This window comes from Fukomys damarensis, unplaced genomic scaffold (assembly GCF_012274545.1).
Source record: "Fukomys damarensis isolate Sample0158 unplaced genomic scaffold, DMR_v1.0_HiC HiC_scaffold_9, whole genome shotgun sequence".
In the NCBI taxonomy this organism is placed as follows: Eukaryota; Metazoa; Chordata; class Mammalia; order Rodentia; family Bathyergidae; genus Fukomys; species Fukomys damarensis.
The window spans coordinates 22,663,051-22,685,410 of record NW_022900921.1 but is presented as its reverse complement, the minus strand read 5'-3'; the positions used below and the strand labels follow the sequence as shown (position 1 = coordinate 22,685,410).

General features: G+C 33.0%; 1 protein-coding gene across 1 annotated transcript in view; it reads right to left on the bottom strand.

Annotated features, from left to right (window-relative positions):
* Positions 1-22,360, bottom strand: part of Ranbp17 (RAN binding protein 17) — a gene marked incomplete at its 5' end in the record, with an annotated part of 334,601 nt that overhangs the window by 267,587 nt on the left and 44,654 nt on the right. The window contains one exon of the mRNA XM_033761473.1: positions 2,747-2,852. Within this exon, the coding sequence (XP_033617364.1) occupies positions 2,747-2,852 (106 nt within the window). The remainder of the gene's footprint in view (positions 1-2,746; positions 2,853-22,360) is intronic.

Sequence of the window (22,360 nt, the reverse complement as noted above, 5' to 3'; positions counted from 1 at the left end):
GATTTTAATCCATAGAAAAACCATAAGAACCAATGGAATGTTTTTTCAGAGAAAAGCAAAGCAATGGCATAATCAAATCTGTACTTGAGAAAGATTACTCTGGCTACAAAGAGGAAGCAAGGTGTTCATTTACAAGCTGAATCCCTAGTCCAGGTAAAAGATGACAGAAACTAAACTGGCAGAGGAAACAAAAATAAGTGAGATAAGTTCAAGGCAGATCTAATGGGATTTGATGCATATATGGATGCTGGAGAAAGAAAAAAGCAAAAAAAAATGAAGGACAACTTTTATGATCCAGGCTTGGGCAATTGAGTGAACCACGACTAGACACATGGAAAGAGTCAGGGATAGGAGAGGATAGAAAAAATGATTTAATTTTTATAATTGGTAAATATATACCTGATTTTATTCCTTACATTTTTCTCAGGAAGAAGTACCACTATACAGTCCTATTCAATGAGTTTTTAAAAAATGAAAAGAATACTTAATTTTCATTTTGCTGAATATTTAATGTTATCTTAAAAGATGACATAAAGGCATATTTTTTACTTGATTAAAATTTAAAAGACTGCCAAGTACCTACTATTCATATCTTTAAAAAATTTAATTGATATAGGAAACAAAGCTTCAAAAAACTAAAACTATGTGCATTCAGGTTCAAATTTTATTAAAATACATTTTAAAGACTGGAAAGGGTATAAAGTGAAAATAAAATTTCTATTCAGAATTACAGTAAGTTTATGAAACACTTAAGAATATATTTCTAAATAACAATGAGAGAGAATACTACAGCTACAGATACTAATTTTAAGAAATTATTAGGGTGACAGTGGCGCAACAACCTACTTCTAGATTAATGGAAAGGTATGCAAGACTTGGAAAGAGACTTTAGAATTTTGTGTAAGGTTTAAGTGGTATTTCAAATCACTAGAACATGTTAATTAACACTTTAAATAGCAAAATATAAGATCTTCAATATATACTGAGCTATTACTATAAATTACAGAATAACAGAAAAAAATCAAATGACATAATCAATAGATATAAAAATCACATGAAGAAAAATCATAAATGTTAAAAATAGGAGTGGAAAAGACTGCTTCACACCACTAGAAATGAAGAATTATGAAATGAAATGACATTTGTTAATTAAAACTTGCAACTGTGTGTGTGTGTGTGTGTGTGTATATACACACACACACACACACACACACACACACACCCTACTATCTAGTAGTCAACTGCTGAAGAAACAACTCTCACAGTCTTTGGGTTTGGAGGATAAATAGATACTGCTTGAGTATCCCTTATCTGAAATGCTTAAAAACAAAAAGAACAATTTCAGATTTCAGGGAGTTTTTGGATTTGGGGTATAGACTCTTTTGTGGGGGGCAGACAGACTTTTCTAACCCGAAAATACAAAATCAAAAGGCTTCAAAAAATCAAAAACTTTCTGTCATCTTGGAACTCAAAGTTTCAGATTTGGAAGCATTTTGGATCTGGGGTTTTCAGATTATAAATGCTCAATAGGTAGAACTCTTCCAAAAGGTCATATGGTAATACATATGGTAATATGAACTTTACACCTTTAAAATTCTACATACAAGTGGTGCCACAGACTGCCTCACAAGTGCAAAGTCCCAAGTACAATCCCTGGTACCAAAAAAAAAATAAATGAATAAAAATAAAATAAAATGCTACATACACATGACCAGACAAAGAGCTTGTAGAATGAACTCTAATAAATGTTTTAAATTTAAATAAATATAGCTAAAAGAATATCCACTTGATGGCAATTTATAATAAGGAAAAACAGAACCTAAAATTCCAAAACCAAGGATATAGTTAATTTATAGTACAACTTGGAATATTTCATGTTTAGGCAAAATGTCCATAATACTGTACTATGTTCGATTTAAAAAAAAAAGGTATGTGTTTACTATTTGCCAAGCATTGTTCTAAGAATTTTTTTAAAAAACCTATTAACTCATATGATTCTTGTAATAGCCCAAATGAGTCAGGTATTACCTCCATTTTAGTTTACAAAACAACATAATCATAATTTTTGTTTTAATAAGTTTATAAACAATCATTTTGTGTACATAAAGCCACATACATTGAAGATTCAGAGTATACCAAAACAGTAGTAATCATCAAATTAAAATAATTGTTTATTTTCATTTGAATTTTGAAGTCTTCAATAAAAACATTCACAACTCTGTAATAAGGAACAATGTCATTAAAAATAAAATACAGAAGATCAACTCAATTGTTTTATTTGTATATAGAGATTTTCTTGAGTTTAGAACACAAGCATACAGAGAATAATTCAATTGCTTCTTATGAAAGGCTATGGTCATTATGTGAAAAATCATAATGAAGGTTTTTACTAATTAACCTACTACCTATTACTTTTGATGTCTATCAGCCCAATTTTACCACTATTCCAATACAACCAAATCAGACTAAGCAATATAAAGCAAACTAAATCTTCAGCACATCATTTGCACAAATATTTAAAACATATTTTAGCCTATCGCTGGAGATTAAACTTCTAAAATAACTTAAACTCTAAGCCTTGGTTTTTCTCATCAATACAAGGAAAAATAACTTATCAAATGAAAAAGAAAAATAATACCTTTCCCAAAAGGTCACATACAAAATACTTTAGCTTGTAATACTAATTTAACAACTAAATTTATTTATAACGACATAAATTTCTGTAAATTACATGTTTGCTACTTACCGACAGGATAATTCTCCATCCATAACATCATGTTCATCCGTACTGGTATATGTTAATCTTCCTCCTACAACTGTCCCAACTAAGTATACCAGCCATGCAAGTCGACCTACATAATATATAACAAAAAAGAAACATATTTAGAAAGTATTGATATAAATAAGCTTATTTTTCAGAAAATTCCAAAATTAGCAAAATGATCCATTTTTCCAAGCAGTGACCAACTATTATGAACACAGTTCTTGACAGAAAGTGGAGAATGGGTTTTAAGTTGAACAAGACAGTATAATAGAGGCATCATGTCAGGCTACAGGTAGCAGTGCTTACAAGACATTTGAAAGACGATGCTAACCAAGATCCGTGGGTACTCAGAAAACAGAGGCAGGGGTTGGGCACCACACATAGAAAGACAACTTGAAGCCACCGCCCATCAGATGAACCAGTATCAGAGGTGTTTAGAAAAAGCAGCAAGGCCCCTTCTTGATTCCAGCACTGCTTATAGTCCAGGTCTAGCAAATATCACATTGGGAAAAGATCTAACCGCTCGAGTAAAGAAACCAAATACAGCAGCAGCTACCAGGCTGCTGCAAATGACTGCCACGGCCCAGTACCCAATTGCCCTACCTTCCTTTCTTTCCACTGAGAAACAGAGCCCACTGAGAGATATCCTGAAGAGAGGACCTCCTCAGACTAGGGCACTAAGAAAAGCACAAGCCAGAGAATTATTCAGAGTGCAGTGATGGCATTGGATGGTGAACCCTAGGGACACAAAGAAACAGAGACCCAGAACTAGGCACTGAGAGATCTATGGGACAGTGAGTCACAGGGCATGCAGTAGCTGTGCTAGAGTAGGCACTCTCCCTCCTACCCCTCAAAAGCTGTTGACCTCTGAGCCACACAATATGATACCCATCTCCCTCCCTCCAAAAACTTCAGAACTTGTTGGGGCCCCATGTGGGATCCCTTCCATCATTTACCAAAAGCTACTGAGATCTGTGCCGCTGTGAGCTCCCTCTCATGGTTCCCCAAATGCTACTGAATTCCAAGCAGGAAGGCCCTCCCTGAGCCCTAAATGCCACTGATTTTTTTTAGGCTGGATAAAGATTGAGTTGTGAACAAAGTATGGTGTAGGCAGACAGAAAGATGGAGAGGAGTGGCATGGTCAGAAGGTGTTGTGTGTTGGTGCACACTCACCAGATGGGCATAATAAGAACAGACAAAAGCAGTTTAAAGGATTATCATAGAGGGTAGAAGGGTAGGGGACAGAGACCAAGGATGTCCTTCCAGTGGTCAGTGAAAGACTGAGTGTTTGACCAGTCTCACCATGCCCTTTGCACTTCCAATACAACTGAAGGAGTCTGATAATAAGACAGGCAAACCCCACCCCCAGCCCCCGGCTGCTCACAAGGAGTAGAGCTGAAACCTAGCAGAGTTCTGTCTAAGAGAATGAAAAATAGTCCAAAGTGTCCATCTAGACCTCCCCATCTCTTCACTCACCCGTAGGCAAGGGAATAAATAATTGAAGGAGAACCACTCAAACGCTAGTTGACACACCCAAAGCAGAGGACTGGAGCTCAGTCTCCAGCAAATGCTACAAGACAAGGTCTCTATTTTTTATGTAAGCTTTAGGAGCACACTGGTTCAATTTCTACTGTAGTATAAATAAGACTGAGAGTATTCTCTGTGTATGTGTGTAGATTTTTCCTTTCAAATGGTGTGTGTGTGCTGTTTATATTTGTGAAGTGGAGAATAAGAATTAATTATTGCTTTAGTTTATACAGCATCTTTCATGTCAGGTTAACCTTCACAAAGTTGTGCAATGAGGAATTAAACACAAGCTTTTTATCAGCATATTTAATTGGTTCCAACTTTCTTTCAACTTCACTCCATCCCCAAATACACTTTCTTTCTTCTTTTTTTTCCTGCCCCAGCAAATAACCTTTCCATCTTCCCTCTTCCCCTGCCTCCATTCCAGATATAAAAATTACCAATATCCTATCTCTTTTCTTTCTTTTTCTGTTGTCTTTTTCTGTGCTTCCCTTCTTTCTCAATTACTTTCTTCCTTTTCTACCTTTCCTATTGTCCTCTACAGCATGCCTAATCATCATCAACACTTTTTCATTGTCTGACTAGGGTTACTAAAATAAAAAAACATATATGATTCATATATGATTGGTTCTGTAGATGCTGATGTAACTAGTAGTTGTTCTCTCCTTGCAATGCAGTCACAGGGACTGATTCTATTTTATGCCGAATGGGTTAAATAGGTGTAGGAACACTAAAACATAACTAAAAACAAAGTCACATGACAGGGAGACATACACTAAAGATCTCTACAGTAGCGAAAGAGTCTTCCTCCTTAACTCATCTTCATCTCTCAGTAAAATAACATGGGTACATAGGAAAACAGGTAATAATATACCTCCAAATACTCTCAGCTCCCTAAAAGATAATCTTATGGGTATTGGAGTAGAGGAAGGTTGGGGCAAAGAATTAAAAAACAAAATGATTAAAATGCCTGTAAAGATCAAAGAAGAAATAAGCAAATGCATAAGATGGTCAAAGAGCTCAAAGAGGATGCAAATAAACACATAAATGATTTAATAAATATTCAACACACTTTTAAAAGCCATAAACAAAAAGTTGACTAAATTACAGACAACGTAAGACATGAATGTCCACTTTAGTAAAGAATTATTGCTTGCAAAAAGGAATCAAACAGAAATTCTGGATATGAAAAAGTCAATTGAAAGTATGGGGAGGAAGATTAACCAATCTGAGGACACTCAGGACTATAAAGAAAGATTGATGAGGTATATCACGTATTCAGTAAAAACAAGACAACATGAAAGCTGGCTCTAACAGCCACCAGATGACTGAAAAAAATGGAGTTAAGGAAAGATTAGCAAATGACAGTATAGGTATAAAAATTTAATCACCAAAATCATAGCAGAAAACGTTCCAAACCTAGGGAAAGAACTCACTATCCAGGTAGAGAGCCATATAGAATCCTACACAGCCATGATCTACAAGCTGCATCACAGTCAACAACCCAGAAATTCAGGGCAAAAAAAAAAAAAAAATACTAACAGCTGTTACAGAAAAAGATCAAGTAAACTATGAATGCAAGCCCATCAGACTAACAGCACATTTCTCAACACAAAGCTTTTAAAGGCCAGGAGATTTTGGAACAAAGATTTTCAAGCCATAAAAGAAAGAAACTGCCAGGTAAAATTACTATATCCTGCAAAATTATTCTTCAAAACTGTGGATAAATACTTTCCATGACAAAAACAAATCTATACACTTGGGAAAAAATAAAAAATAAAAATAAAAAAATTAACATTTCTAGACCAATATGGCTGTCCATTTCTGTACAATACAAACTCAACACAGTAAATTGGGATAACTTTTTCCAAAGTTGACAGCACCGTTAAAGTTTCCCAAAATTCAATTTATATATATACATATATATATATGTATATATATATTTATATTTATATAAAAAGACTAATAATAGCAGTATGTTATGCATCGATAGCAGCAACAGCTTTTCCAGGTTCTGCAGTCATCTGAACAAAATTATAGACATTCAGCACATTCCATTAAACAAAACAAAACAAAAACAAAAGAATAATATCCAGCAAACAGCAAAGTTCTGTTGCTGTTGTGGTACGTGGCACCATTTTTTTTATTACCATCTTAATCATCATCTGGAAAGAGAACATTCTAGAGTAAATATCATTAAATGTAGCTCTGATAAAGCATGGTCCCTACTATGTATCATAAAGCAGGTACAAGATATTTTACATTCATAGAGGTATGATACAGTACCATCCTACATCAATAATACTAGAATCAGTTTTGGTTTGAAATTTACTTTGCAAATAAGACTGCTACCCCTGTTTTTTTCTGGGCTCCTGTCACAATAAGAATTGTTTTCTATCTTTTCACTTTCAGTCTATGGGCTTCTTTTTGCACTAGGTGTGTTTCTTGTATACAACATATTGTTGGATTTTGCTTCTTATTCCATTTTGCCAGTCTATTTCTCTTGATTGGTGAGTTGAGGCCATTGACATTGCTGGTTATAACTGATATGTACTGACTTATTATTGACATGTTATTGGCCTTTTGTTGACTCTTTTTTTCACCTACTCCTTTTAATTTATGTAAGGTCATATCTACATGGGTTTCATTACAGAAACTAATAAAGTATTCTCTAAATAATGAAAAAAAGAATAAGATAAGACTATAAGCACAAGAAGCAATTTAAATATGTTTAAGGACCATTTTCATCTCCAGAATTAAGGATTATTTTAATGTTACATCACTGCCTTTTCTCTTTTACTTTTCTTTTTAGTTTTATTTTAGGATTCCCTATTTTTAATGTTCATACAGAGATTTCTTTAACTGAAATACCAAATAGTTTCTTTGGTGTGAAAACTATAATAGTACACAGGATCCTAATGAGATAATTAATAATGTGAACTAGGAAGTAAAGGGCTAAAGGTGTACAGAAAGTGGGAAGGGTGGGGGAAAGGTAATAAGGGAGAGGAAAAAAATATGAGAAACTGAAAAAATGGAAATAAAGTGTTTGTAAATGGGGAAGGGAGGAGGGGGTGAAAGGAGGGCAGGGACAAGGGGAAAAAATGAGAATCAAGACCTATTATGTAAAGGTACAGAATCCCAATGATGAATGTAACTGTATTGTATACCTAGATTGTACCAATAAACTCAATAAAAAAAAAAAACCAAATCTAAAAAATTCATGAACAACAAACTAGCACTGTGGAAAGTATTCAAGGAAATCCAAGATAGAGACAGTGAGGCCAATATAGCTCAAATGAAAAAATACATCTAACTGGAAGAGTAGTTAAAAGAATCAGTGAAGGAAAAATAATTCAGTGAGAGGATTCAGTAAATATTTTTCAACAGTAATACTCAAAACTCAATTGTATGTTGACGGAAAGAGATAACTTCATCCACAAAAAACACACAGATTGACAATGAAAGAATAGAGAATGATACTCTATGCAATAGGAACCCTAAAGGAAGCAAGAGTAGCTATCTTAAAAAAACCAAAATGTAGCTATCCTACTTGGGGACCACAAGCCAAAATCAATTACAAGAAACAAAAAAGGTTGCTTGCTATATACTAATAAAGAGAACAATTCAATATGAAGAGATAACAACTATAAACATGTAAATTTAATGTCCATGTAGCCAATTTCATAAAACAAACACTACTGGACATAAAAGGACAAATAAACACCAATCATAGTAGACTATTTTACTCAATTCCTCATACTGGGTCACAGACACCGCTACCATAATTTTCTAATGAAAATATGTACCTGAGCATAATGGTAGCCAGCTATGCACTTCAGCAGCTGCACTGATGGAATACAGGAAGCAATCTTTGTGTTCACCACTTGATATGACAAACAGCAAAGTGTAAACACGTGTTGAAGTGTAAATGGGTGAGTTTTACCCACATTATGCACCAAGTCATATTTTTGTGTATTCATAATTTTACTAAATTTTAGTTTTTGTTTCATTTTTCTTGTAGAATTAGTCCATTTCAGTACAATCTTGTATAAAACTCCACTTTCACAACTTTGGGAGGAGGCTGAAAGCGAGTCATAGGGTGATTCAGCTACCAATGATAACTTGGATCTTGTAAGCCAAAGAAGCTAGCAATACATGACAGATATGACAGATAGAGAAGTACAGAATGAAGATCTTGATTCAGATGAGGAATAAAACAGTAAAGTAAATAAATATTTCACTAGTCAAAATGGCCATGTATAGTTGAACAATTCACTGTGAGAACTAGGTCAGAAAATTTTATTCACTGTGATTCAATATTGGAAATTATTTGTAACGGGTGATATGTTACAAGATGTTTTGAACTATACTAATAATGAAATACAAGAAAATATTCTGTATGCATCAATAAAATTACTCAAAAATATACCATGACACCTCACTATCTGAACTAAAAGCCTTCATAACAGGAATTTATCATTCTAATCTTCAGAATCTAAAGGATTTACGGGGAAGTGACAGGTGTGGCACTGAGATTTTTAGAATAATGACATTCAAGACATTTGGTTTCCTTCAGAATTGCCTACATTTTGATGACAAAAAGATATGCCAAGGAAGAAAGAAAAAAATCTGACAGTCTGGCTGCTATTCACTCATTTGTTGTAAGCTTTCTTTCAGACTGTCAAGTAATTTGTACATCGACCGAATACATGACAACTGACAAACAACTTGTACCATTTCTTGGCTGTTGAAGCTTTCAGCAATATATGCCAAGTAAACCTTCTAAATATGGTATTAAAAAATATATGCCTTGGTAGGTGTGAAGACATTTTACACCTTGAATTTAGGTATTTATCCTGGAACTCAGCTACCAGGTCTTTCTTCGTTCAGTAATAAACTGTATGAAGCGCCAATTTCAAAAAGTAACCCAAATGTCACATTTGACAATTGGTTCACAAGTTACTTATTTGCTAAAAGAATACCAGTTGACCAGCACAGAACTATTTGCGAGAATAAAGGTGAGATTCTTGAAAAACTGCTGCAAGTTTACAATACAGAAATGTATAATGCAATCTTTGGATTTCAGAAGGATGTAACACTGCCCTTCTATATGGTAAAGAAAAACAAAGTAGTATTGATATTGTCAACATTACACCATGATGATAACATTGATAGTGAGGCCAGGTGTGGTGGCACACACCTGTAATCCCAGAACTCCAAAGGCTGAAACAAGCAGATCCTGTAAATTCAAGGTCGGCTTGTGCTACATAGTGAGCTCAAGATTAGCCTGGACTACTTAACAAGATGTTTCAAAAACAAACAAATAAATTAATAGGGAATCCTCAACACAAATGAAATCAGAATGGTCACATTTTACAAAAAAACAAAAGGTGGAGTAGATGCTGTTGAAGAGTTATGCAGCAGCTATAATGTCACTGGAAACACAAAGCATTGGCCAAAGGTAGTGTTTTACTCAATCCTAAATATGTGAGGCATAAATAGTTTCACAGTTTACAAAGAAAATAAGCATGAAATATCATGGAGAAATTATCTTAGAGGATTGGGACTAGAATTGATAAATGATCAATTATAACAGAGGAACAGTATGTATTTACCCAAAGAACTCCTCAAAAGAATTCTGGAGCACACCTGTGAACAGACGTGAAACATCACATGAACCTCCTAAAAAAACAGAAGACCAGCAAGATGCCAAGTATGTCCTCCTACCAAAGGAGACAGGAAAACAAAACACATGTGCTATCAGAGTAAGCAATACTTGAATACTCGTGTAGGGAACATGCTTTTCTTATGTGTGAAAACCTCCTTAGGTGTGATAACTGAAGTAAAGATTATTTTTGTGGTAGAGTTTTATGTGTATTTTCATTATAGTTCACATTGGAATTTATCACTATTATTTTTAAAATTTAGTAAGCAAAGAGTTGATGTAGTTAACATTGATGTTATACTAAGAATTCAGTATATATTTGATATTTCATTTTCCTAAGTGGACACTGAATAATAGGAAGCTCCTGAGAAAAAGAGGAAGATGAGAGGTGACTTATATGATCTGCTAAACAGGAAAGGAAAGCACACATGCTGTAAGTGTAAGCGAGACTTGTGTACGGAACATGCTATTGTCATGTATGAAGACTATCTTGAGTAAAATAATTGAAGCAAGGATTACTTCAGTGGCAGTGTTTTGTTTGTATTTTCATTGTAGTTCACATAAAAATTTATTTTCACCATTATATCTTTTAGATCTTGTAAGAAGGTAAACAGTTATGTTGAAAATGATGTTTATTCTAAACACTCATCACATATAAAAAACTTAATTTTATTTTATTGATATTTTATTTTCCTGTTAAGTACAGATTGTTTAATATAATAAAACTCATAAAATTAAAATTGATAATTAATCAATAGAAATACTCCTAAAAAATAAATGTGAATATTACACACCCCCATAACCTGCCTTTTCTAAACATTTGCCATGATCTTTCTGGGCTGATACCTAATTTTCACAAATAAGTCAACCAGACCCAAAACATTAACAACAACAACAACAACAACAAAATCAGAGGTGAACCATACAATCAATCAAATTTGACAGGTTATCTACAGAGTATTTTATCCAACAGCTACTGAGTACAAATTTTTGTCAGCAGCACATGGAACTTTCTCCAAAATAGGCCATATCATAAGGTCATAAAGTAAATAAATACAAAGCAATTGAAATAATTTACAGTAAGCTATCAAGTCATAGTAGAATGAAACTAAAAATCATCAAAAGAAACTGCTGAAACTATGAGGAATAAATAATACTTTTTGTATACCTAATGAGTCACAGAAGAAATCAGAGAAGAACTTTTAAACATTCCTAGAACCAAATGACAGTGGCACTGCAACACACCAAATCATATGAATGAAAGCAGTTCTAAGAAAGAAGTTTATAGTTGTTAGTGCTTACATTAAAAAAAAAAAAATCAATCCCATGCAAATAATCTAATCATGCACCATAAATTCCTACAAAAACAAGAGCAATCCAAATCCAAAACTTGTAAAAGTATATAAAGATCAAGGGAGAAATGAATGGAATTGAGATTTTAATTTTTTAAAAAATACAAAAGATTAATGCACCTGAGCTTGTTCTTTGAAAGGATAAACAAAATTCATAAATTCCTAGTAGAACTTACCAAAAGGAGGAAAAACTCCTTCATTTGAGGGATGCAGGGATGGTCCAACATACATAAATCAACAAATGTAATACATCACATAAACAGAAGGATAAATATCACATGGTCATTTCATTACAGAAAACACCTTTTATCACAAAATCCAATATCCATTTGTCATCAAAAACACTTACAAAAATAAGAATACAAGGCCCTTACCTCAAACTGATAAAAGCCATTCATGACAAACCCACTGTCAACACATCATGGTAAAAAGCTTTCAGGAACAAGACAAAGGTGTTCTCTCACCAAGCTTATCAATACCATACTCTTCCTCTGACAAAAGCGGGGATTCAAAAAGGAGAATGCTAAGCAACATATCCAGCTAAGTTGCCAAAGTTGGCCTCAATCTTGCCATTTCCCAGCCCAACCCTTCTGAGTAGCTGTGATTACAGGAATGAGCTTTAGTTTTCAAACATCCTAAGCCAGGTATGGTGGTTCATTCTTGTGATCCCAGGACTCTACGAGGTTGAGTCAGTAGGATTGAAAGTTTAAATCCAGCCTCTGTAACTTAGTGATACCCTATCTGAAAATAAAAAATAAGGGCCAAGGGTACATCTCAGTGTGAAGGCCCTGGGTTCAATCCCCTGTAGTATGGGCGCACACACAGATTAAGCAAGAAATAAAAAAAATATACTAAAATATGTACTACAAACACATACTAACAAAAGTTACTCCAAAATCCTACAATAAACTATTTATATGGTTTGAGGGGAAAATATTATTTATATATAATTTCCTTCCTTATATTTTATCAATTCAGATTTTTAAATTTTCTTAAAACAAGCTTTGTTACTGCTAAAAATAATTGTAAATATCCAAATGGCAACTATTCACTAGATACTGTTCCAAATGTTATCCATTACCTATCATTTAACACCATAAATCACTATTAAAAAGTACAGAGCTATGATTCAAATCTAAACAAAAAATTTCCAGTACATTCTCAAACTATTTTTAAACTTCCTTTCAAGACTGGCAAGAAGGAATTCTCAAATAACACAGTGGTCAATTAGTGTGACAGGCCAAACATACTTAACACAGTATGTTTGATTCCACGATCTCTTAAGTGTATAACACATTTGGTTTCCTAATCCTAGACTGTCTCCCAAATCTGGACCACAGAAGGAATATCTTTTAGGTCAACTTTTATAGAGAAATTTCACATTTTTAAAAAATTTTCAAAGCATCTACTGCCAAACCAAGAATATCTAACATGTGAATATTGATTGAGTAGCTGAACTGAAAATACTCTTTTAGAGGTTTATTAACGTAAACAAAAACATTTGCCAATTAACTCCTAATAAAGCTAGATTACCTAAAATCAGACAAACATTCATCATGTATGCAATTTTTAATTTCTCTTTTGGAAGATATTTATTCGAAGAGCTGGAAGCAGTACAATTTAGCTACCAACTACACAACCTAGGTTCAAATCTTGTGTCCAAACATTACACTAGGTATCTAATAGTATCCAGCTTATAGGGTTCTGACAAGAACTAAATGGTATTTTGTATGTAAGGTATTTGTAATAATGCCTATGAATATGTGAAATAAATGCTCAGTAAATGTTGGCTGTTATTTATTTATTAAATAGCTAACCCTTTTTTCATAGTGGTTTTATATCATACCTCAAAAAACATACCAACATATACAGCATTTAGGACTTCATTTTGCTTTACTTTAGAAGCTGCTCAAATAAAAGAAGTCACATAATAGTTAAAAACTTTTATGTTCTTTCCCCCTCCATCAAAGAGGCTTATTAAAATGAAAGTTAGTTAAAATGAGCCTCATATACTTTCTTAATGCTGCTGGAAAAATAAACCAAAAATACCTTTAAATTGAAAAAAATTCCAAGTCAAAGATATTTAGAAAAACATTTGCTAAATACCTAATAAGTGTCATGTTGCATGGTAGATATAACTCAATATGTACATGTATGGGGAAGGGGAGAAAAGGGCAGAGAGATTTCATGTGCAAGGGCTTGAATCTAGTGAGAGAGATAAGCTACAGTAAAAAAATCATTAGTTTTTGCAGTGCTGTGTAATGAATATCACTTTCTAGTACTAAACCGTAATATTACATGTAAAACATGGATTTCTCAAAATTTAACATTTTATTCATTTTACTGCAACCTTCAATTAAACCTTTAATATCAAATAAGCCATTGAAAAGTACCACATGATAAACTGAAAGCATTTTTTTCTAAAATAATGCTTTGAGAAACAGAATGCATACTTTTACTCTTTCCTTGCTTTAGAAAGTAATGATTTCTATTGAAAAAGCAAGTGAATGTGGGCACAGTATTCCTAACCCTTAGAAAGTTAAACTCAGTGAATCAAAATCAGTGTTTAATATAAACAATAAGAACCGGGTGTGATGGCACACACCTGTAATCCCAGCTCTCAGGAAACTTAGGCAGGAAGATCATCACAAGATCAAGGCCAGGCTGGGCTACACAGTTGAGGTCAAGGCCAGCCCGGACTACAGAGCAAAACCCAAAAGAAAGAAAGACAGAACAATGAAATATAAAAGCATTATTATTAAGTTACCAAATAGAATTTTGCTGTTCTGCTGAATAGCAAATCATTCCTCAAACCTCAACAATTTTACAGTCAGTGTTCAAGGCTCACCATCTAGAACAGTGGTATAAAAACTTGTGGTATGCATGTGGCAGCAGGCTATTATCGCTGAAAGTTCTAAAAAGTTCACTACCACTGATCTAGAAGAATATGTAAAGAATTCCTGCAAATAATAAGCAATTCCTTAGGAAAATTATCAACTTACAAATAAGCAGAAAAACACAAAGCAGAAACAAGCAGAAAAACAAACAAAAATAGTACATGTATTTGAAAAAATGCAGAACTTCATTTCTAATAAGAGAAATGAATTGTAAAACCACATGAAATGTGATTTTAAAGCCCTGTAGGATGGCAAAACTAAATCCTACAGGTGAATGTGAGTCAAGGAGAATTTTTATATACTTCTGGCAGGAATATAAAAATAATCCACTGGAAAGGGAATAGAAATAAAAAATTTCTGATACATGAGTTTTACATCCATAAATTTTAAAAAATCTTATAAGACTAAATTTTCATTATAATTTTCCTTTTTTTCTATTCTGAAATGTTAAAGGCACTTGTTTTAGCAGCTGTTCAAGCAGAGAGCATTCTTTCCTTAACAGAATAATTATTGCTGTAATAATCTGTAATTATGGTTTATAACTGCAATAATCCCAAAGAAATCAGTCATTATCATAGATCACAAGTAATCGTTAACTACTGCTAATGACCTATTTCTTAGGGAATATTGTTTTTGTAAACCATGACCATTTCACCACAAATATGAAACAGCAAGACAATATAACACAAATGAGATCATAATATAATAATAAACTTATTTTGTAACATTAAAAGCCATTAAGCATCTAAATTAAAGCACACATAACAAGAGCATATAATTTTCTTTGTTCAACACTAACTGAAGTGTTTAGTGCTGCACAAAGAAACTGAATACTGCCACACACAATGTACAAACTAGAGCCATATCAGGCATTTTTTGTAATCTACAACAATTACTTTGCAGCACACTACCTTTATAAGGCAGAGATTTTTTCCCACTGACCTTTTGACTAAAAGAAAACAAATATATCCCACAACTTTTTAAGTAGTAGGCATTATATACCTTGGAATGTTATTCTATAAAAAAAGTAAGAGTACACATGAAAATTTCAATTTACATTAATCAAGAATCAGGTTTGATTTAATTCACGGAATATAGACCTATTTAATACTACTGAATTATTTCAGTTAAACTCATATATAATTTTGAAGATCTATATTTTTATCCCCTTGAAAGAAAACAGATCTTTTACAACTGAATCTTTTTACATTTCATGTAATATCTGATAGATAGGAAAGCATATATGTAATGTATATGAGGTATAATTAATATTTATCCATTTTAAGAACCAGTGTATTACCAATCCTGTCATATCTACCTCTGAACTTTTCCCTGAGCTTTCTCCCTACTCCTGCCTTAGATATAACCATGGTTCTATCTTGTGCTTACTATTCTTTGAACATTTTATCACTTATATATGTACTGCTAGATAATACATTTCTAGTCTTGCTTGGAATCTTTACTGAAAGTTACTTACTGTATATAGCTTCCTGAGAGTTTATTTTCTTCAGTAAACATCTTATCTCTGGCATTCACCCTTGTCTATTTTTACTGCTGTCTAGTACTCCACTGCATAACTATTATGGTCTGGGTATCTACCTTCAGATTGATGGGTTTAAGCTGCCTCTATTTTTTGTCATTATGAACAATGATGCTATGAATTTATTGCAAATACTATAATGTCATTTGTCAATGCTATAAGTATTCCCTACAAGTTTCCTAATTTACTGCCCTCAGAAAATACTATGAATAATTTTATATTTGCTGCATCCAGAATCAACTTTTGTTTCTAATATTATTTGCAAATTCTCTTTTCTTCTTAATCTCATGAGAGATTTGACAATTTACCAGTCTTTGAAGATTTAAGCTAGGGATCTATCAATTTGTGACTGCTTTATCCTCTTTTCAAGATTCTTAGAAAAGAAGCTCAGATTTAGTACATCTATCTTGCTACTAGCCTAAAGACCTGTCATCAATATATCACTGAAACTGATAATTTACCTTTGAGAGTAGCCTTGCGTTTTGCTTGTGTTTGCTGCCTGACTAAAGTTCTATTTTTCACTAGGAGAGAAGGTCAGAGGAGAAAGAGAAGAGGAGGCAAAGAAAAGTGGAAAGCAGATGAACAGAAGAGGAAAAAAAACCTAAGAATGTCATGTACTTACTGTAAGTTCAATAATGTTTTAAAAATATATTTGGGATCTGATTGTTTTGCAGTTGACAGGGCTTTCAGAGCACCTAGTTGACTATGCAAAAGTGAAAGTTATTTTTTATTCCTTCCGCCACCCGACCATACTGGAGATGGAACTCAGGCCGTCCATACTGAGCTGCATCCCTATCCCTTTTGTATTCAATATTTTGAGAGAGTCTCAGTTGCTACCTTGACCAGGCTGGCTTCAAACTTTCCATGTTCCTGCCTCAATCTCCCAGATTGCTGGGATTACAGGCCTTTGCCCTCATACCCAGCTACTAACTCTTTACTTTTAAGGGAACAAATACTACTTGTCTGTAAGGTAAACTAAAGAACAAAACAAAGCAAAACAAAAAACATGACTTTATATCTAGCTGCCTAAACATGATCCAAATTGCAATATAACATATTGGATATATAACATATAACTGAAGTTTATACACAACATATAAATCTGAATAGATACTACATAATATTATAACTGTGTCATCAGGCAAAACAAAAACAACATTATGAAACACAAGCCTTGAGGGCCACCACATATCTACAAAAAAGTACACAATGAAGAGACTGAAATCTAGCTTATCCTCTACTTACCAATCTGTTTAACCTAATGTGCTACTGAACTTATCCAGAGATTTTTTTAAATTTCCACAAAAGAATACTACACTAAATGGCAAAAAGGTAAAATACATCCTCAATGGCCAAAAATTATTTAAGGGCTGAACTTTAAAAACAGGAATAGAAACTACAAAGCTTGACCTCCTCTGATGATTAAAGGAGAAAGCCCAGGACATGCTCAAAGTGAGAAGACCAATAAGAAGCTCATACATAAAACTGATGCAAAGAGTTATATCCTTGGTAAAAAATGTAAACTTGGGGATGAGGGTGGATCTGCCTTAGACAGAGAAAGCAATGCAGAAATGCCTGACTAGAATTCAGTAATGGGTGGAGAGGAGGAAAGAAATCCCCAATTCAGACTTAACATGATTTGTGACCTAAACATACTATTGATATGAAAAACCTCATTCTAAGGAAATAATTTAAATAGTACTAAATTACTAGCTCCTTTTTTCCCAGTTAAATTAATGGACTAAACACTCCAATTAAAAATAAAGGCGTGGTCAAATGGATTTTTTGTAACTGTATACTAACTACAAGAGACACTGTAGTATACAGACAAACAAAATAAATTGATAGAGCATGATATATTTAAGCAGTAAATGTAAAGGAGCAGCTACAGTGATTTAATAGATTTCAAGAGAAAAAGATCAGTTAATAAGAAACACACAGTTACAAATGTCTACATGAAGCAAAAACTGAAACAATTATAGTACTATAATCTCACTTGAAGATTTTAATACCTCTATCTGCAAATAATAGACATAAAAACGATGCAGAACAGATACATAACACTGAATAATTATTAAGATCTTAATTCTATGTATGTGCGACAATGGTAAACTATAATCAACAATGGTAAACTACAATTTTTTTTCAGGTGTAAATGCTATGTTTACCAGGACAGACCATATGCTAAGTCATAAAACAAGACTCAATAAACTTAGAAAAGCTGAAAAACAAATGGTACTTCAGCAATGTAGAATTAAATTAGAAGGTAGTGGCAATAACTAAGAAAACCTCAAGTATCTGTAAGTAAAAAATTAACAAAGAAGTAACAATATAAATTAGAATATATTTTAAATAGTAATGAAAATAAAACATCAAAATCTGTATGACAAAAATTCTACAATGGAAAACTTCTAATTTTTAAATGTTATTAGAAAAAAACAGGAATCAAAAATATAGTTTCCAATCAAAATTGGAAAAGGAGTATCAAATAACATCCAAAGGAAGAAAATCCAGAATAAACTTTAATGAAACAGAAAAAAAAAACAAGAACAATAAAGAAAAACAATGAAACTAAAATCTTATAAAAAGATAAACAAAACTGATAAACGTCTACTTTAATCAGAGAAAAGGAAGAAAAATCACCAATATCAAGAATGAAAGAAAATCCAACTTCAAATCCAACAGATAATAAAAGAGCAATAATGGAATATTAAGAATAACTTCTGATTAATTTATATATAGGACAAATTTCTTTTTCGTTTGTTTGTTTTTTTGAGACAGGGTCTCACTATGTAGTCGAGACTGACCTGGAACTCACTATGTAGACCAGGCTGGTCTCAAACTCACAGCGATCCTCCTGCCTCAGCCTTCCAAGTGCTGGGATTACAGGTGTGTGCCACCACGCCTGGCTATGACACTATGTAGACGGCTGGTCTCAAACTCACAGCGATCCTCCTGCCTCAGCCTTCCAAGTGCTGGGATTACAGGTGTGTGCCACCACGCCTGGCTATGACAAATTTCTTCAAAGACATAAATGATTTTATTTGACCCAATAAGAAACAGAAAGTTTGGATAGTCATATCAATTACAGAAACAAAATTTGTAATTATAAACCTTCTAGGCCCACTGGCAACACTGATAAATTATTTCAAACTCTTAAGGAAGAACAGCACTGTTACATAAACTCAGAAGATAGGGAAGAGGAAGGAACATCCTGACTAATTTTATAAGACCAGCATTATTTGTTACCCAAACCAGGCAAAATCATCACAGAATCATAAACACTGATGAAAAGTACCATTTTTAAAATTAATGATACATAAAGCCGGGATGCCACATGCCTTGCAAGTGCAAGGTCATGAGTTTAATCCCCAGTAACCCCGCAAAAATGACTGATACATAATAGAACACTGTATTATAACCAAGTAGGATTTAACTTTGGAAAGCAGAGCTTGCTTAGCAGTGAAAGATCAATTAATATAATTTACTTTATTAATAAAAGAGGAAAAGGTCATTTCAGTAAGTGCAAAAAAAAAAAAAAATTTAACCCCAAACCAAACCAAACCAAACAAAAAATGCTATTCATTAAAATACCCTAAGGAATCAAAAGAAAACTTCCTCAAACTTATCATGAACATATTCAAAAGACCTACAAATAAATAAATAATACTCAATAAATGCTCAATGCTTTCTGTACGTTCAGAGAACAAGGTGAGAATATCTTTTATCATTTTTACTCAATATAAGACAAGAAAATAACAGGTGTGCACACTGTAAAAGACATGAACCTGTATTTATGTGCAGATGACGTGATCATATAATCTTAAAGAATCTCTAAAAATCTATTAAAATAAATTTAGTAAAGTTGTATGAGAAAAAGCATAAATGAGGCAATCCCAATTAAAGTTCCAGTGAGCTTTTTTTAAGAAATGACAAACTAGGGCCGGGGATTTAGCTCAGTGGTTCAGTGGCCTGCCTTGCAAGTGTAAAGACCAGAGTTCAATTCCCAGTACAAAAAAAAAGAGAAAGAAATGGCAAACTAATGCTAAAATTAATATAGAGCCAAGGATTTAGCTCAGTGGAGCTACCACCTGCCTCGCAAATACAAAGTCCAGAGCTTGATCTCTGGTATCAATAATTAATTAATTAAGAAAGACAAAGGAGGTAGAAGTGCTAAAACTGTTTTTGAAAAGGGACAAGATTAAAGGAATTTTATTATACATTATAAGTTTATTTATTATAAAACCAAAATAAACAAGACAATGTAGAATGATCATAAGAACAGACATATAAAGCAGTCATACAGAATAGACTCCAGTAACAGACCTCAGCCTTTTATGGGCAATTAATTTTCAGCAAGATGTTAACAACAGTTCAATGGGGAAAAGATAAGTCTTTTCAGCAACTACAACAACTTACTTAAGTTCATGGGGAAAAAATATTGACCCTTAACTTAAAACATTCACAAAAATTAACCTGAAATGGATCACAGACCTAAACATAATAGCAAAATAAAACTAAAAATATTTGATGTTTAAAAGACAATTAAGAAGGGAAACCACAGATTGAGAGAAAATATTTGCAAACATATTAAAAAATGGAGCTTCTCTATAGAACATAAGGCAATCTTAAGACTCCATAATAAGAACAGAAACAAAAAAGCCAATTATCCAATCTAAAAATGAGCAAAAACACACAAACACCTCTCTGATAAGCACACTGCTGTGGTATATATTGAGATGTCTCCCCCAAAGCCTCATGTGATCATAGGTAGAGTTTCTAAGAGGTGATTGGATCCTGGGCCCCTGACAATCATCAGTGTATCAGTCCACTGAAATGCTTATAGCTAAACGTGATGTTGGGAAGTAAAGCCTGGTCAAAAGAGGGGGGTCACTGGGGATGTAGCCTAGAAGGATATAGCTTCCTCCTTCCTTCTTTGATCTCTATTTCCCACCACCATGCCATGAGCTTTTTATCCTCTGCCATGTCCCTGTGCAATGCCACCCTACCTTGGAATCAGCCTACTAAGGACTGAAACCTCTACAAACTGTGAGCCAAAATAAATGTTTCCTCCTTAGAGTTGTGAGTAGCGGGTATTGTGTCTCAGTGATCACAAAATAACAAAGAAACACAAATGGAAAAAAAAAAGAAAGATGTCCAACCATCATTAATCATTAGGGAAAAGCAAATTACACTCACAGGGAGACATCACTAGATACCTAGTAGAATAGCTACTTAAGAAAGCAAATAATATCAAATAACAATGAGCATGTGAAGGAAGGGAAACTCTTATAGTTAATGGAAATGCAAATTTATACAGACATTTTAGCGATATATAACATTAAATATATGTTTGCCATATGACTGAGCATCCATCTTGGTTATTGACCCAAGATAAATGAAAGTTTAGATACAAAGACTTGTTCACCGAAGTTATCAACATTATTATTAATCATAGCTTAAAAACTGGAATTATAATTCAAGGGTTCACAATCTTATGAACTATAGTAAAGCCACATTATGAACTTCTACGCAGCAATAAAAATGAACAAAATATTAATACACATAACATTTGAGTCTCAAAAGTATTATGTTAAGCAAGGTCAAACATAAACTACCTTTGTTTCCATTATATCAAAATTTGAAAGGATAAAATTATAATGACAGAAATCAGACCAGTAATTACCTATGGCAGAAGTTGGAAGAGGGGCATCAAAGGGATGAAAAAATTATTTAAAATGAACTATTTTCTGTCTTAAATGTAGTGTAGTTACACAGCTATGCATACCTGCTAAATTCATCAACTTGCATACACCAAAATATAAGAAAAAATATATTTGCAACTTCAATCACAGAAAAATGCTCTTAGAAACCAAAAAGGAAAAAAATCAACAATTCATTAGAAATATAAACAAAGGAAGTTCATTTCCAAAAAGGAAAAAACCAATTAGTTTTTACACATTTTAAACATTTAAACTAATAAAAAAATGCAAATCTTAAATTATACTGAGAAATCATCTTCATGCAAAAGATTCCCAAAAATTCAAAAGCTTGGTAATGTAGCCCCATGAGAGCTATATGGAAATAATAATTATAAATTAGCCCTCAAAGAACACAATTTGGCAATATCTGTAAAATTACAATTATACTGAACCTCTATCCAACAGCAATTCCACTTCTGGAAACTTATGCTGTAAAGGGTTACAGGGTTAATCTGTACAGCAATATATTTAATAAGACTGTAAACAACTCATTACTATCACAGTGGAGGGAATAATTAAGTAAACTGATACAGTAAAAATATTTTGTATCTACAAAAAAATAGTTTTCTATATACAAATTTGCAAATAGCTCTAAAACATATCATTAAATGAAAAAAAGCAGAGAAAAGTAAATGTAGTATTCCAAAGTCTACATTAATAATAAAGAGATAAGAATTTATACATTCATGAGTGTTTGTACGTGCATAAACTTTGGAAAGACAAAACTAGTATGGATGGCTACTTGCTAAGATGATGAATGGTAGAAAAGAATAGCACACTAGAACAGAACATAATTTTTTACAAGGTAAATATATTATCTTTTTCAAACTTAGGTGAATTAATTTAAATCAAG